Here is an 18,976-nt window from a genome sequence, read left to right as displayed (position 1 = left end):
CTTCGTACTGTCAAAAGGGGTTAGAATAAATGTCTTCCTCATTCCAGCTTACTAATCAACAAATCTGCCATCTTCCTCCAATCCTTAATCTGATTTTTAGCTTCAACCACTAACATATTGTTCCAGTGATCTCTACTGAAATTTGCATTCAGTATCGGATTGCTGTTTCTGTTTGCCATGGCTAATAAGTCCTGGTTGAGTCATTTCCTCCATCGATGGTGAGTTTCCAACAAGTACTCCCTCCACTACTTCTGCAGTTTCAACCATCTTCATCATTTCTTGGTTCCTTCGAACTAGAAAACTGGTCAAAATCTCAGTCACACCTCTCCATCCTTGACTATTTTTCCGGGAAACAGACCATTTGTTTCCTTCCTCTGTCAAAAAACTATGAGAGAGATGAATAAACCTTTTGCATTCTGTTTACTTTCTGATGAGGGCGGATTTGGCCCTCCAATGACATTATGACACCTGGCAGCCTCTTGACAACTAAGTACAGCCTCTTGACAACTAGGCAGCTCACTACAGGCAGCTCACCACCAGGCAGCTCGGCACCAGGCAGTTCGCCACCAGGCAGCTCACCACCAGGCAGCTCGGCATCAGGCAGTTTGCCACTAGGTAGCTCGCCACCAGGGAGCTCCACTTCAGCCTTTGAGTCACCAACCACATGGGAGCAGACGAGATGACAAGGTACTTGGCTAAAAAATTGATATGTGACCACTAAAAGAATGGTAGGATCCATCTCATGGACGCCAAGATAGGTGCGGAATGGGGGGCGAATTTCAAAAAAATTTCCTACATTCTTCCAACTAGGAATCATATTCCCTAAATTTAGAATACATTATTCAAGGATCATACTTGAACCATAAACAAACCAAATCTGAACCAAAAGGAAACAAGAAGGATTATGCCTGATCCGGAGAAATAATATCTCCCAAAGTTGGTGTTCACGCCCAAAGAAGTGACCAAGATCCGCTCCTGCTGAAGATGACACAGCTGTGGATGGAACGGAACCAGCAGGGTGCGTCCTACACACTGGATTCTTCACAAGAACCCTCTAGAAACCTTGAACACCGAATCCTAGTGTCTTTCTTGCAAGACTATTGTCAAGAACTGCTTTCTTGACTTCCTGTTGCTGCAAAGATCCAATCTTCCAACAAGTAGTGGCGGCGGCTGAAGGAGGAGAAGTCCAGGGACGAAGAGGGCAGAATTGTCTCTTCTCTCTGGAGTCTGTGAGAGATCAAATCTCAGATTGCAGGATGTGTTTCTTGCTTACTCAAAACCCCCTAGTTCGAAATCTGATATTTCTGCTAGGGTTTTCTCCTCTTTCTTCTTGATTAAGAAACCTCCCAATAATTTGGGAGTTATCCCAATCCAAATCAGTATTTGGATAGAGGTTAATCTTAATCCTATCTGCAGATTAAGTTAGTTAACTCCTGATCTTATCAGGAGGTTACCAGATTCAAATCTAATTTGAATTTGGTCTCTTAGAGTGGATAAGGTCAAAGACCCAATCCTTTTACTAACACTAATCTCAGATTCGCCCTATGAACTGGTGATCATATCAGCCCAGTTCGAAATGGGCTTTTGGCCCATTAAGTGTTCAGTGTTTAACTAGTTTCCAACCTGCTGCCCAGTTGGGCTTCTTTGTATGGCATGGGACCCAAGCATTGATCTACACACCAGCCACATGGGTTCGCCTAGCCTTTATTACAAGGCCCAGCCGAATTCACTGAAAGACTCAGTGACCCCCTTGAGCCCATCACATGGACCCTATGGGCCCAACACTTATATTAAGTGGTCCCTGGGCCAAGCCATCTTATAAAAACCCAGGGACTGTGGGCAGGTGCAAGATTAGCCCATCAGGTATTACCCTAAATGGTCTTACACTTAACCTCTCAGCCCTTAACGATCAAGCACTGCCCAACAAGAGAAGACCTCTCTCTCGGCTGCAAGGAACAGTGCCGCACTCTCTACTCACATGGATCCCGGGAATTAAAACTTTTTGCAAATCTTTTAAAACCGTACATATACATATATATATATATATATATATATATATATATATATATATATATATATATATATATTGCAAAACAAAATTCCAACGATTGAAATCAACTGCCGACAGTTTGGTTTCCATCAGAGAGAGTGCATTACCGATCATTACCATTGTCCGACAAAGGGGCTGATCCTGTCACTATGACCACTCACTCAGATGAATTCTCAGACTGCCCTAACATGTCCAGGTTTTGACCCCCACTAAGGATCTCACTGATTGACACATCAAAGACAGCCCGATCCGACACCTAGTGATGTGTCATAATCGAGTCTAGGGGTCAGGTGTAACTTTCCAGTTTTGCCCATCTGTCTCCAAGGTCTAGGGCAATACTGGAAATCTGGTCCGGTTCAAGGGTTCAATCAATCCCATACTGCATGTGCCTTGGGTCTTACCCTGATGGCCGAAACAAGCCATCCCAACACTTGGTGGCACACCCATATCAGCCTTGGCAGGATAAATCTCCCCAGACTTATCCAATGGCTGTGAACATTTAAAACTAACACAAGTTTCTATAAGTGTCCAGTTTTAGGGTCTTACATAGAATTATACCAAACAACATGAATCAAACATGCACTTTAATTTATTTCCACTAAATAACAAAAGTACATCAAATCCGATTGAAGCTAAGGGCATACAAGACTGTCTAACAACCACAAACGGTTACATCATTTGGCGCTGTCTGTGGGAAACACACTACAAAAAGCCCAGTTCTCATCCTACAAAAAGCCCAGTTCTCATCCTACAAAAAGCTCAGTTCTCATCCTACAAAAAGCTAAGTCCTCACCTTTTTAGAAACTGAAGCTCTCGCTTTGTAGTTTCCGTTTTTATGAACTCAAAGAAACTAAAGCTCTCGCTTCATAGCCCTAAGGAACCCCCTCGGCGGCCCTGGCGCGGCCTGGCAGCCTGGCACATGCGCCGACCTGGCGCGACCTGGCACGGGCACCGACTTGGCGCTACTTGGCACGAGCGCCGACTTGGCGCGACCTGGCACGGCTGCCGGCATGGCAATCTGGCCCAGGCGCGAACTTACGAACAGAAAAGGCACCAGCCTCATAAACAAGTAAGCAAGCTCTAGCTCTCAAATTGTGATTTCTAGCTCGCAATCTACTATGAGAGTACTAACTTAGCCATTGGAGTGACCTCACCGGATTAGCCACCCCGGGTCCTCTGACATTTAGTTCCTTGCAGGTCTGTAAAGAGTAACGAAGCTCATCAATCCAGCTCGGCACCTGGTCAACCCAACGCCTCACAGGCAGAGACCTCGGCGCTACAGCAAGACCCAATCGCCTCTTTGGCATGGGCAAAGTTCAGGAGTGGACTACGAGTCGCTCCCCGAAGCCTAAGGGCCACAATACTACTAAAAGACTCATTCGCCTCTTCGGCATGGGCAAAGTTCATGAGTGGACTACGAGTCGCTCCCAAAGCCTAAGGGCCACAATACTGCTAAAAGACCCATTCGCCTCTCCGGCATGGGCAAAGTTCAGGAGTGGACCATGAGTCGCTCCCAAAGCCTAAGGGCCAATACTGCTGAAATACCCAGTCGCCTCTACGGCATGGGCGATACTATTGCTGAAAGACTCAGTCGCCTCTTCAGCATGGGAAAAGTTCTGGAGTGGACCATGAGTCGCTCCCAAAGCCTAAGGACCACAATACTGCACAAGAGCCGCCTCATCGGCATGGACAAAGTCAACAAGAGTGGACTATAAGTCACTCCCAGACCCTAAGGGCTAAAGTACCGAACTGGCAGAGACCTCAGCACCTTACGGGCAGCTCGCTTCCAAGCAGCTCCCAGAGCCTAAGAAACTGAATCAGCACTTACGAGCTCGTCGACTTACGAACCAAAAGGAGAAATCTACTCCCTTCGCCAAATTACTTTCAGCTCGGGAGTGGGGGGCAAATGATGAGGGCGGATTTGGCCCTCCAATGACATTATGACACTTGGCAGCCTCTTGACAACTAGGCAGCTCGCTAGAGGCAGCTCACCCTCATGTAGCCTGGCACCTCAGAACAACTAGGTGACACCCGGACAACAACCTGCCTTCGCTAAGTTGATGGTGTCCCACCAAGCGTAGCCTGGCACAGGCGCGGCCTAGCACAGGCGCGACCTGGCCCTGGCCCGAGCTGGCAACCTAGCCCTGGCACAACTTGGCCTTGGCACGAGCTGGCAGCCTGGCCCTGGCGCGACGTGGCCCTGGCACGAGCTGGCGGCTTGACACAGGCGCCAACCTAACAACCTCAAGGTCGCTCACCACCAAGCAGCTCATCCAGAAAGCTAAGTAGCCCACTAGGTAGCTCACCTCCAGACAGCCCATCAAGGTAACTCACCTCCAGGCAGCCCACCAGGTAGCTCACCACCAGGCAGCTCACCAAGGTAGCTCACAACCAGGCAGCCCATCAAGGCAGTTCACCACCAAGCAGCTCATCAAGGTAGCTCACCTCCAAGCAACTCATCAAGGTAGTTCACCACCAGGCAGTTCGCCACCAAGTAGCTCACCACCAGGCAGCTCGGCACCAGGCAATTCGCCACCAGGTAGCTCACCACCATGCAGATCGGCATCAGGCAGTTCGCCACTAGGCAGCTCGCCACCAGGCAGCTCCACTTCAGCCTCTGAGTCACTGACCACATGGGAGCAGATGAGATGACGAGGTACTTAGCCAAAAAATTGATACGTGACCAGAAACGGTTACATCACTTTCCACCACGTATTTCCTTCCAGACTTTGTGTTATTTTCCTTCCAGCATGTCTGCTTTCCTTTTGTTGTTGCTTCTTGCAAAAACTCCTTCAGCCATTCAACTATCTCCAAGCCTTCCACCAGAACTTTACCTTTCTTCAGCTCCCTTATCTTCAAGCTATGACACCATTTGATTCTTATTTCTTCAAACATAAAGTCCTTAGCCTCCCTTTCAGGGCTTTCCTCCACCTTGTTGCCTCCACAAAGCCCTGTGAGCTTCCTATTGGCAAAGGAATAGAAGAAAAAACCCTTTCCTCACACTACAATAGGGATGAAGATGTTGTTTGATTGAATACCATTTTACCTAGTGGATCCTTGACTGAGAATAGAACTATGAAATGGCTGGCTAGACCATAGTTACTTGATTTGGTGGTTCATCTAATTCGAACATGGGTTTGCAGTTTGCAAAAACCTAGCCTTCTTTCCTCCCTTGTCTCCCTCAAACCTAGCAGCTTCCTAGTCAAATAAAACCAGCCACCCCACTTGAGATGGATCAGCATGGATCTCAACCACAAAAGAACCGAAAGAAATAAACTTACCTTTTAGCCGATTAAGCTTGTTTGCTCCCTCTTCGATCTTCAAATACTCTTCTCCCCTAGATTGAACTTAGCTTCACCACACACAAGACGGCAATGCCCCTCATCAACTCGACTGTCCTCATTCTTTAGGCTCACAGTTTTTATTTCAGAACTATCAAATTTAATGACGACCCAAACCCAATCCTCCACCTTGCTAGTTCGAAGCCTATAAAAATCTCTCTTTCTCCTTCTCCTTAACCTTGGCACCTATTTGTCTATGTGCCTTTAATTTGTTGCATTGCACCTAAGATCATTGCTAACACTCTTAAATCTCAATCTTGGAAAGTGGTTCCTACTTCCAATACCCGAGATCTCATTTGAAATTTCGAACACTGTGGCCCTCAAAAACCTCAATCTAAGAAAGTGATCCCCACTTCCAGTACCCAAGATTTCATTCAAGCACTGTGACCCTTCAAAAGCCTCACTTAAACTCCCACCCTCTAAGTTGTGCCTTCCTATATTATCCTCACCAACTCCATCCACATGCCTCTCATTTAAAGCCTCGATCCCACCTGAAATTACAACTTTGCCCATTAAGTCCCCCCCCCAATCGTCCCCCTCTTCAACAAAGCAACCATCCTGAAACTCCAATCCTATCTCAGTCTTCTCATCCTTCCTTCCTTCTCTCCTATTGGTCCTTGCTCTAAAAACAGTGTTGTCCTCTCCCTCAACAAAAATCCTTAGGTCATATTTCTCAGCTGCAAAAGCCAGACCTAAAGAACTTGTAATGGCAGAGACCTCATCAACCTCCACCAGAATTCTCACGTCAATTTTCTCCCATCTCCTAGTCCTTTCATCAATTTTCAAGAATTTACCACAGGCATCCTCAATCACTCTGAAGGATTCAACACTCCATGCATGCAGGGGGATACCCAGAACTCCAATCCACATCCACCTTCTATTATCTTCTTGTACAAGTCTTACCACTGGAAACCACCAGCCTAAACATAAATCACAGCCCCTACTCATCTTGCATTCGGACTCCAGAACCCACTCTGCCTCCTTTCTACCATGAAACATAAACAAAAACAGTCCCCCCGTTCAGCCTTCCGACACCCAAAACTCTTTCCTTACCCCATTCAAATGAGGCCCAGGAAACCACTTCCTTCTCCAAATCCACTCCGACGAACCTTCCAACCAAACTTGCATTCAGAGTTTTCATCCTCTCGTCAAGCCTTCATATTGATTGAAACCAATTTAAATCTCCCTGCAATGAAAACCTGGCATGCTCATTGAACAATCATGGATTGCAAACAGTCATAGTGCTTCTTTGATACAGAAGGAACTCGAAGAAGATCTATGTATCCTCTTACACCTTTATTTTGTTACATGCGCACCAGTTGCTTTAAGCATTTGTGTTGGCACATGGTTGGGTGATGGCATACTACATAGAAATAAGGAATTAGGTAAAAGAAAATCAGTGGAGTTCTTTTAGGTATTCTTTCAATTTGCAGGTATGGAACTGCCAAAACAAAGGACCACATCAGACGGTCAACATTGCAGTAGTACTTTAAAAAACAAAGATTATCAGATCCCTATCTCAGTCCATCCAGCCATCCTTTTTATGTTGATGCCTAAAGCATATACAAACAATCAAACACATGAATGGACATGTAGCAAATAGTAGAAAACAAGAAATTGATAAAAGCATACTTCCTTGTTATACATCGTGACATATCACAAGAAATTGGAATATATCAATTAATGCCCTGTATTATAATGTTGCCAACTCAAAACCAGTTCAAACTCAAATTACCTTCTCACACCAAAATAACTGATTTCTAGGCATACCAATTTACACACCATGAAAATTCACAAACCCTCAAGTTAATGTTGTAAGTAGCAACACAAATGGTCCTAAATAAGAGAAAAATCTGAAAATTATCAGCTTAAATAAATCTAGCCAATAAATTATGCTTCGTGTGTCGGTAACCAATTCCAAAAAATGAAATTCTGTAAATTTTTACCTGGTACCAGCAACCACTGTACTGAATAAATACATATAAAGTGCTAGGATCCAATTTCAACAATAAATACCTCCCAATAGGGTGGGTAGTCCCTTTCTCCATGGCAGCAGCTACAGCAAGAGCTTCTTTTTCACAATTAGGGATACAGCAGGAAGCAACTTCTGATTTACCCCTTCCTACTGAATGTCCATGTATTGGCTCAATTGCTTTGCACATAAGCTCCCCAGTTGTCAATGTCCCAGTTTTATCAAATGCAACAGTGTGACAAGATGCCAGAGCATCTAATACTTGCCCACCCTTAAGCAATATTCCCTGCAAACAGAAGGCAATAGTTTGTTAAAGATTGTGAGAGGTCTAACAGACTCAAGGTGAAATCCAATTTAGCTTAAGTTTGGGAAGGTATGAAGTCCAAAAAACTAAGCAAGCCATCATGTCATCTCTCCCATAATTGCATATATTTCTTGCTCAGAATATCTTTATGCTCTAATGAAAAGGATATAACAATCCTTTGGTGGAATACACATAAAATCTACTCATACGGATATAGTATTATATCTTTTGTATATGGGACTACGCTTTTTGTGGCATATGTCCTATTATCCTTATCATATATACATAAAAAAAATATGTATATAGCATAAAGCTATCAGCTTACAAAAATAAATTGTGGCCACAGAATTAATGTCCAGACTAAAGCTTTTACATTTTGATCCAAACAGTTTGCTATATGGAGATAAAGCATATTCTCCTTTAAACCAGTGTCGTTGAGAGATTCCTGGAACTGAATCAAATAAAGAACCCCGCAAAAGAGTACATAGTTCATGGTTTATCCCCTACCATTTATGTGCATCAGCATCCTCTAGGAAACTGATAAAACTATGCTACATTTTTTTTTCTGGATAGACAACAGGAATTTAATAAGGAAAAGGAATCTTGAAATTAACTGTAGAAATTGGATGGAACCGAATTCTTTATATCAGCAAAGAAAAAATTATTAATTATATGAAAGTTTAGTACAACATATTGGAAAATTACAACAAACCAAAATACAATAAAGTTCACACCAAAGCCCAAAACAACTGTTGCCTATTAACCCCTTGTTTGGCTAGTGAATCCGCCAACCCATTTACAGTTCTTCTAACCCAATTATAGGTGGTATTCAACTCCCTTGGTAGACATTCTCTATCCCTGAATGTGTACCTGTAGATCCAAGGGACTTCACAGTTGCATTTTGCCCAAGAGATGATCCATTTTGAGTCCCCCTCTACTTCCAATTAGTGGAATCCAAATTGTTTTGCTAATCATAACCCTTGTAGCAAGGCCACCAATTCATCTTTCAAAGTTTCAATGAGTCTCCCACTCCAATAGATCCTGAGAACATAGCCACCAACCTTCCCGAGGAATCCCTGAACACACCCCCATACCTGCCAGCCCTGGATTGCCCATAGAACTCCCATCAAAGCTCAGCTTTAATTTATTGCTTGTTGGAGACTCATTCATGGGCCGGGCTCAGGCTTGGCTTTTGCCAAAATTTGAATGGGGCCTGGCCCGAAGCCCGAGCCCAACACAGTGTAAGTCAGGTCTGAAGCCCGGCCCGTGAACAGGTCTTCCATTCCACAACCACCCTATCGTTTTCCTTAGAACATTCTGCCACTTCCGTCCCTGTTCTTATTATATCATTCACCAAGAAAGTTCGAAAATTTTCCATTTGTCTTTACCCAATGTGCAATTTTGATCTTTATGATGTCTGTTGACAGATGTTGTTGAACAGGTTTAGTACCGCAAGGGTACTGTTGTAATTTTCTCCTTCTTTATGTTGTATGACTAGACTAGTATAAATAATAACTTATGCACTCGCCTACAGTGTTCTGTAGGGGCTTTCAGTCCTCTCGACTCTCCTCTCCTCCCTCTCTTCTCTCCTCTCTTCTCTTTCTCTTGCTCAACATGGTATCAGAGCAAGTCATCCACGCCTGAAGGGTGGTGTCAAGCAAACCTGTTGTTCAATGTCGAGCAGATAGTCTCTTCATCTCCCAGAGCTGTATCCATTGAACTGCTAATCTGTTGTATTCAGTTCGACCTAGAAGTTATAGAGACTTTTCATCTCCCAGAGCTGTATCCATCGAACTACTAATCTGTTGTATTCAGTTCGACCCAAAAGTTATAGAGACTTTTCATCTTCCAGCCCAGAAGTTGTATTCATTGTCTGTTCGACTGTAGAGAGGCTATCATCTGAGGTTCGTAGAGGGAGTTCTGGTTTACAGAGAGGCTATCATCTGAAGTTAAAAGAGGTACTGTTTATCTACCGTTCGGATGCCCTGTTGATTGACTGTTTATTAATTGACTGTTCAGCCGATTGATGGACTGTTGATGGACTGTATTTCTTTAACAAAGCAGCTGTATTCAACTGAATCTTTTTTGTATTTCTTTACCCCTTTGATGGATTGTTGATGCCCTGAAGCTGATGTTGTATTGATCTCAGTCATTGACTGTTCGGCTACCAGGCCTGCCGATTAGGGGGTGGTGAACTTCACCCTGTATTTTCCATTCTGTTGGGGGTCATATGAACTCTGTACAATGGTATGTCATACAGACCTGGTTATGTACTGCAACTGCAGTGTTGTTTTTTGTATACTTACAAGACCGTAGGTCATTCAGACCTGTTCCAGTACTGCAACAGCAGTGTTCAGTCTTTGCTCCCAGTAAAACCGTAGGTCAGAAGGACCTGTTTCTGTAATAGCCCTGTACGGCAGTACCCCTTTGGTTGCTGTTTTTTCTTAAACCAGAAATCATGAGTAGGAGTTTCACCAATGCTGAATGGAATGGGTGGGGGTGACCTATCCTTTCCTATGGTTGTTGTCCCTCTTGATGGTTTAAATTACCTAGAGTGGTCAAGAGGGATCAAGTTATACATCACTGCAAGGGGGAAGATAGGCTATATTAATGGAAGAATCAAAGAACCACCCTCTGGGAATGCTGAAAATGATAGATGGAATCAAGAGAACAATATGGTTATGTCTTGGCTCTTGGTTTCCATGCAACCTCAAATAAGGAAGAAATTCATGTGGGCTGAAACTGCAAATGAAATCTGGGAATAAGCAAAATCTACATATTCAGAATTGCGACACTATGCCAAGATTTATCAACTGCATGCAGCATCATCTACTTGTAGACAGGGGGAGAGATGTTTATCAGTATATTACTCTGACTTGACCTTTGTCTGGAGGAGTTGGACCATTACCAGAGTGTGGATTGGAAGTGTGATGAGGATGCCAAAATGTACAAGAAACTTGTCTCCCAGCAAAGAGTGTTTGCCTTCTTACATGGTCTGAATCCTATGTATGAATCTGTCAGAGTACAGATTCTCAGCTCTAAGGATCTCCCATCAGTTCAGGAAGTCTGTGCTCTTGTACAATCTGAAGAGAGTAGAAGAAATCTGATGAACAGCCCTGGTGGGGATGCAATTGTATTGGCAGCAAAAGGGGGTGTCTCTACTAGTGTGGGATCTTCTTCCAGGAAAAGAGATCTCCAGAAAAAAACAGAAGATAAGGACAAATTGTGGTGCACTCATTGCCAGAAACCCCGACACACCAAAGATACCTGTTGGGATCTTCATGGGAAACCAAAATGGGCCCAAGATCTGACTAAAAAGCAAGGTTCAAACGTGAATAAGAGGTCCAGACAGCAAGGTACGAAGAAACACCACATGGCCAACATGGTTACTCGGGAGAATTAGCCCCCCATTTCTACTGTGACTCAGACACATCTCACTAGATCTGACCCGAGGGAGGATATTATGAATTCCTTCCGTGACCATTTATAGCTCTATGGTAGAGCAATTCGTTAGATGGATGCTTCTCCCTCAACCTCATTTGCATCTATGTCAGGTAACCCTGCCATAGCTTTCCATGTTGCTTCTCACACCCCTGACTCTCCATGGATCATTGATTCTGGAGCGTCAAAACACGACTGGTACGTCCTCTTACTTTCAAACCTATCACCTTCTTCTGGAAGAGACAAGGTGAGACTAGCCGATGGATCATACACTTCCATAGATGGTCAATGAACCCTCTCTCTTCCTCTTGGTCTTACCCTTTCTGACGTCCTTCATGTTCCAAAATTTCCCATTAATTTGTTCTCTGTTAGTAGTGTTACTAATTTCTTGAATTGCTCAGTGACTTTTTTCCCTTCTCATTGTGTGATTCAGGATCTAGCCTCGGGAAGGACGATTGGTAGGGGACGTATGGTTGGTGGACTTTACATGCTGGAGAATAAGGCTGGTGTTCATGTTACAGAGTCTATGAGTCAGTCCTATAAGAGTAAAGTCTATTTATGGCATGGATGTTTCTCGGAAATTCTCTGTCTCCATGGATGTTTCTTTGTTTGAAGATGAGACTTTTTTCCCTTTTTCTCCTCAGGGGGAGTGTAGGCATGAGGAGAAACTGGTTCAGCTCCCTTCTCTTCTTGATCCTCCGCCTTTTCGTGTTTTTTTCTCGTCGTCGCAAAGGCCAACCAAATTCAAGAGCTGTGGAGAATCCAGAAGTTGTACCCCCAATGCCACCAGACTCCTCGGGGGAGGATCATACTCACTCAGGTAACTTGGCTCCTAATAATGCTCCTGATTCTATTGAAAATGATTCCTCTAATGCTAATGACCTTGACCGTCCTATTGCTCACAGGAAAGGTGTTAGATTGTGCACCACTAAACATCCCATTTCCAACTTTGTTTCCTATGAGAACATTCCACCCTCATTCCGTGCTTTCCTTACCTCTATTGACAATGTCCCTATCCCCAAGAATGTGGCAGAAGCTCTTTTAGTTCCTGAATGGACAAATGCCATGAAGGAAGAAATTAATGCCCTTCATAAAAATGGCACATGGGAACTTGTTGATCTTCCTAAGGGAAAGGTTCCAGTTGGATGTAAATGGGTGTTCACTGTCAAGCATAGGGCTGATGGAACAGTGGAGAGGTATAAAGCTCACTTAGTGGCGAAGGGGTTTACTCAAGTGTATGGAGTTGATTATGCAGAAACTTTTACCCTTGTTGCCAAGATGAACTCCATTAGAGTTCTTTTCTCTCTTGCCATTAATCTGGATTGGGATCTACACCAGCTTGACATCAAGAATGCATTCTTGAATGGTGACCTTGAAGAGGAAGTTTACATGATTCAACCCCCTGGTTTTCTGGCTCAAGGTAATGAACAGAAAGTGTACAAGTTGAAGAAGCCCTTATACGGGCTGAAACAATCACCAAGAGCTTGGTTCAACAGATTCCATGTTGCAGTTCAGCAGAAAGGATACAAGCTATGTCAATCAGATCACACACTGTTTGTGAAAAGATGAGAAGGTAAAATTGCTGCCCTAATTGTATATGTGGATGACATAAATGTTACTGGTGACTGGGAGGATAAAATTCAGAGGTTGAAGGTTTTTCTTGCCACTCAGTTTGAAGTGAAGGATCTAGGACCTGACAGATACTTCCTTGGAATTGAAGTTGCCCGATCAAAGAGGGGTATCTTCATTTCTCAAAGGAAATATGTCCTAGATTTACTTCAGGACACTAGGAAGATGGGGGTGAAGCCAGTTGACTCTCCCATTGACCCTAACCATAAATTAGGTGACAACCAAGGTGAACCTCTCAAGGATGTGAAACAGTTTCAGAGGCTTGTAGGGAGATTGTTATACCTTTCTATGACTCACCCAGACATTGCATATGCTATTGGTGTCCTCAGTCAGTTCATGCATGCTCCTAGGTCCTCTCATCTTGACGCAGCAGAAAGAATCCTCCGATATCTAAAGAAGTTTCCTGGTGTTGGCCTGTTATTTCGAAAGCACGGGCATTTAAAAGTTGAAGTTTATACAGAGGCAAATTGGACTGGATCCCAAAGTGACAGAAAGTCTACTAGTGGCTACTGCACCTTTATAGGAGGGAACCTTGTTACATGGAGGAGTAAAAAGCAAAATGTGGTGGCTAGATCTAGTGCTGAAGCTGAATATCGTGCTATGGCCCATGGGGTAGCTAAAGGCATGTGGATAAAGAATTTGTTGAGTGAGTTAGGTTTCCCAGTGGACAAACCTATGACTATATTTTGTGATAACAAAGCAGCTATAAGCATTGTTATCAATCCAGTGCTACATGATAGAACAAACACATCGAAGTTGAAAAGCATTTTATCAGAGAGAAAGTCATCACAGGCGAAGTGTGTACTCCCCATGTCAACTCTGAGAACCAACTTGCAGACATCTTTACAAAGGGTCTAAATCATTCCAGACATCATGATCTCTGTGACAAGTTGGGCATGATTGATATCTATGCTCCAACTTGAGGGGGAGTGTTGATAGATGTTGTTGTACACAGGTTTAGTACCGCAAGGGTACTGTTGTAATTTTCTCCTTCTTTATGTTGCACGACTAGACTAGTATAAATAATAACTTATGCACTTGCCTACAGTGTTCTGTAGGGGCTTTCAGTCCTCTCGACTCTCCTCTCCTTTCTCCCTCTCTTCTCTCCTCTCTTTTCTTCTCTTCTCTTCTCTTGCTCTTGCTCAACAATGTCTATTAAAAGATCTATGGAGGTTGTTAATTGAATATATTCTTTTGAGGGTAGTAATATGGGTAAAGACTTAAAATTTAAGCATCTTTGACCATTTCTCTAATGATGACATTTTAAGGGGTTGGGAATACATGTGGTGGATTCATCAACCACAAGGTCAAGCATAATAAGTGAATGGTTTCTACCACCCATGAACCTTGTCAAACTTAATTTTGGTGGTTGTAGTTTGGTAATCCAGGGACCCCCTAGTACTGGTGGAGTTAGAGACAACTTAGGCTCAGTAATTTAAAAGGCGTGCCTACGCACACAGGCGAGGCACATTTTGGGGTATGTGACTCGCCTAGATCCTAAGCGCATGCCTGGTGCGCCTAGACGTGCACCCGATGCGCCTTGCACCTCAGCCCAAGCGTGCGCCTTTTTAAAATTTTGTGTTTTTGCTTTTTTTTAATCTAACAACTAGGCCTGGGGCTCCGCCCCCGAACCCCCGACCACGCCCCTCGAGGCAAGTCTGAACAAATCTATGTTAGGGTCTAAATTCTTATTTCTCACAAAAAATAATGATTTTATAAATTTCATTGCCTTTTAAGAAGATATTTTATTGCAATGAATGAATGAACAACATTAGCAAATAGGGGGTTCTCGGAGCCTTCCTCCAAAAGTTCTCAGTTTCCCATTTCCACAGCACCAAGAACTCCCAGTTTTGAGTGCTTGGATGTCCACTTGATTCAATACCTTAAATTTATTCCCTCCAGCTTATGAAAACTCCCTTTGTCCTGTTCTCCCTTGAACATAGCATTCCCAGAATTCCATTATACTCAGGTCCCCCCCCTTCAATCTTTGGAAGATGTATGCTCATCACATCCCCACAGCACCCACCAAAATGAATTAGCTTCTTCCTGACATTGCCATATGGACTGATATTCTAAAAATCATAATCAGACTGCAAATTCTAAAGAAAGGTTGATTGAGATCATATCACAAATAGTGAAATTTATTTATGTTTTTATAAATTTATCATTTTTTATGAGTGACTTGTTTTATTATTAAAACAAAGACCAACCTTACACTATCGAACACCCCTTGGAGGTAGCTAGCCTTGGATAACCACCTCTAAAGTACAATTTTTTATAAGTGAAATTTTATTAAAAAGAAATAAAAATAGGTAGTACAAGCAACCCCATGGAGAGGCATGACTCGCATGAGGTGCTACCTCTCACAAATTCAAATATGAATATAATTGCTAATTACAACTGAGTCCAATACAAGTGATCTCTATTTACCCCTTGCTTAGCTAGAGCATCTACCATCATATTAGCTGATCTCCTAACCCAAAGTATCCTCAAATTCATATTTCTAGTAAGCCATTTGAATTTCATCTCATACCAAAAGCACCAAAATATAGAGTCCAGTCCCTTCAACCATCCTACAACCAAACTTGAATGTACACAGAAATTACAACTCATAGGTCATAGTTGTCAAGGCGCCTAGGCGACCACAGGGCACTCAGTCGCCTAGGCGATGGAATTTGAAAGTATAAAATAAATATCCCTACCCCTCTTAAGCTACTTTATTGGTTTTTTATACTAACCAACATACATGTATGCTAGCTATTAGCAATAAAATCATTTGAATAAAACATAAAATGCCATAGCTAGCATCCAGGCCAACAAAAATGGGGGAGTGCAGCTAAGAAAAGAGAGAAAAATAAGGGGGCAAAGCCCCTGTTTCGTTCCCAAAATAAGTTGTCCAAGAGGATGACGTGGACTATGTTTAAGGGGGTGGAGACCCTGTTTCAGGCTTAAAAAAATGGAGGATTGTTTAAAGTAAGAAAGGAGTACCAGTGTCCTCGCTTTCTCTTCTCAGCTCTCAGTTCAAAACTCAAAGTCTCAAACCCAAAGAAACTTTCGTAGTTTTAATGTAAAAGAGAATTACTTTAATAAAAAATGGTAACATACAACAGGGTGTATTCTAATAAAATAAAACAAACCAATAAAATGATATAATACATATGCACATTCAAAAAATAATATAATATATATGGGTGAACGCCTAATACAAAAACACCTTGGCGGTGGATGAGGCGGACCTCTAAAAATCGCCTAGTCACCTTGACAACTATGTCATAGGTTAAGTAGGAAGAAGGCTATTTTTATCTTGTCCTTTTGTTACTCATATCTGGGAATGCTTTTCTTTCCTCTTTGGTTGCAGTTGGACTCCCCCCTCAAGAGTGGCGGAACTTTTTTACTCTAGTTTTTTTCCGACAACCAAAGAAGAAGGGAAGGGTGATGTGGAAAACAACGAGAGCAGCAATTTGTCAGCAGTTTGGGAAGAGAGAAATAGATTTTCCAATGGCAAGAAAAAACATTGCTTCAAGTTAAAGAAGGTATCACCATCAAGGCGATACATTGGCTGAAAACTATGGATCTCTTCAAGGATTTTTCTGTAGATGACTAGCTTAGAGGCTGGAATGTAGTAGCAGGCTCCTCCATCCCTCCTACTATTGTTAATGACGAGTTGACCCCACCCATACAGTTTTCTGTGAAACTGAACTTTGATGGCAGCTCCATGGGAAACCCTTTCCTTCTGGAATCGGGGGTGTGTTTAGAGATAAGGAAGGAAGAGTTTTGGCCCTATTTTCTGGCCCTATAGGGGTGGGTGACTCACTAAGAGCAGAAATAATGGTCCTTCAGGGGCTCAGATTGGCTAAACAGCTGGGCTTCCAACAGTTAGAAGTGGAGGGGGATTCAAGATTGGTCATAGGCTGGATGCAAACAAGGAACTTGGGTACTTGGCCCCTTAGACAGCATATAAGGGAAATAATGAATTTGACACAGGAGTTAGGAGCACAATTTAACTGGGTTAGGAGAACAGCAAATGGGTTGGCTGATGTTTTAGCAAAGCAAGGGGTTAATAGGGAGACTTTATTTTGGGCATACTTATAATTTGATTATGTTATGAGGGGTCACCTTTTAGGAAGGTGGCAATTGTAATTTTATAATGTCAAACTTAATGAAAGTTACCATTTCCTATCGAAAAAAAGTAGGAAGAAAGCTATTGCTATATATCCATATTTGTCATACTCAACTCACTTGCAATATGTACCTCAAAAAGTACAATTACACCTCCCCCCCCCCCTGGAGTATTTGACCCTAGTACATATGATTTCTCAATGCCCCTTGCTTTTCCAAGCCATGAACTAATCCATTAAGAAAATGAGGTACCCACATAAATTTTTCCTAAACTTATGCATAAGTTCTTTGATCTCTCTGAGAAAAGGTCTATATTTCCAAGAACTCTCCTGATTCCTTGTTAACCACCCTGCTACAACACATGAATCACCTTCAATAACAAGAGTCCTATAGTTTAAGGATTTTGCCCTTCGAAGTACTGTGCATAATTCTGCCTTAGTTTTGTCATCACTCTTGAAGGACCATAATAAATAGCTATTAGCTAATATATTTCCTTCCCGGTTTTTAAAGACTCCCACAACTTGAAAAGGGCCTAGTTTTCCTAGATTGCATCCATCAAAATTCATCTTTATGAGGCCTAGGGAGGGAGAAGTCCATCGATCTGAAGGAGCCAATCTAACAAGGAATCAGCCACCTGTTTTCAATTTCTAATGATGTCCAATGTAAAAGCTGAGAACAGGTCCATAGTCTTCACCCAATGAATGGCCTTGATATATACATTACAGGAGTTTAGCAAGTGGAAAGTATTTTCACCATTTAGCAAGCACAGACTATAGGTTTAAGTGATAGAACCATGACACAAGGAAAATTGAATCTCAATTCAAAACCACATAACCCATCAGAGAACACACAGGCTAGAAGAGCTAGGGGCAAACCAGAAAGGACATGGACTAGAGTCTAGAAGAGCTAGGGGTAGGCCAAAAAGGACATAGGTCAAAGTGGTAAGAAATGTTTTAAGCGCCCATAATTTAACAATGAATATGGCATTAAACAGAATAGAATGGCGATATAGCTGGGATAAAGCTTAGATGATGACGATGATGATGATAGAACTAAGGGCTACAGGTTTAGGTGAATGACAAAAGGAAAATTGAACCTCATTTCAAAACCATTAACTCATCAGAGAACATATGTTCTCTTGAGTCTACTGCACCTTGGCAGGTATCATCTGACATCTGTATTATACATACCAACAGACACCACCTCAGCTATTGTTCCAATCACATAATAAAGACCTCATAGGAGGAACAAACTACGGAAAATATCATTTCACAAATTGCACAAGGTTAGATGGAATACTAGAAATATAAACTTTCAGATCAAGTCTCAATAAATTGGAAGTGTACCTATAAAAGAAAATTTATTTACATGAAACCTGAGCTATTATACCCCTTTTCTTCATTTTCTGCTGATAAACGCCCTGAAGAGTTGAGGAAACAAAAGAAGTATTCCAGAGCAAAACAAAAGACTAATATCCAAAACAACCATACCTTACTTGCACAGGCACTTATTGCAGTAGCATATGCCAAAGGAGCTACAGCCAGTGCACATGGTGATGCTGCCACCATAAGCCCTAATGCCCGGTAAACCGATCCTCGGCAAACTACAAAATTAAATCATCATTAAAGAAAGAAGGGTCCTCCAAATGGATGTAACAAGTACAGATATTTTGAGTTAAAATAGTACAGAAATCAAGTAAACTAGAACAATTACATAATAATTAAGACACTAAGGCAAAGCTAGGCAACACAGAAAGCATCTTATTGCCTAGGCAACCAGACACTCTCTTAGGCTTTCCAAGTCTGAACTCTGAAGTTGCAACTAACAAACAATAAAAGTGATTTAACATGAAATAGTCAAACACCAGAAGTAGAATGAAAGCAATATTAAATAATATATGGAGAAAAGGAAATAGAGAGAGGAGCCCTATTCTGTTAACCCAAAAAGGAGATACAGAGAAAATGTACTTGTATCACAAATAAAAAATGGGGATAGAAAAAGAAAGAAAGGGATGATGTCAGGAAACCCTGTTAAATGCACATAAATATAGAAGAAAGATAATGCAAAAAACATGGTTTTGAAGGCTCTTAGGTTGGATGGAAAGAAAAGGAGTGTGCCCC

At 42.4% G+C, this 18,976-nt stretch overlaps 1 protein-coding gene across 2 annotated transcripts in view; it reads right to left on the bottom strand.

The window, feature by feature from the left end:
• Nucleotides 1–18,976, bottom strand: part of HMA1 (heavy metal atpase 1) — a 101,498-nt gene that overhangs the window by 45,914 nt on the left and 36,608 nt on the right. Inside the window, exons 6-7 of one of the 2 annotated variants that reach the window (XM_088943810.1) lie at nucleotides 18,347–18,459; nucleotides 7,408–7,649 (exon numbers count right to left, since the gene is read on the bottom strand). In XM_088943810.1, the coding sequence (XP_088799936.1) occupies nucleotides 7,408–7,649; nucleotides 18,347–18,459 (355 nt within the window). Of the gene's footprint in view, nucleotides 1–7,337; nucleotides 7,650–18,346; nucleotides 18,460–18,976 lie in introns of both variants that reach the window. The other variant, XM_088943811.1, reaches the window with a different exon arrangement.

Source organism: Nelumbo lutea, chromosome 5 (assembly GCF_056320005.1).
Source record: "Nelumbo lutea isolate HS-2025 chromosome 5, American lotus-T2T, whole genome shotgun sequence".
NCBI classification, from domain to species: domain Eukaryota; kingdom Viridiplantae; phylum Streptophyta; class Magnoliopsida; order Proteales; family Nelumbonaceae; genus Nelumbo; species Nelumbo lutea.
This window is presented reverse-complemented; position numbering and strand designations above follow the sequence as displayed.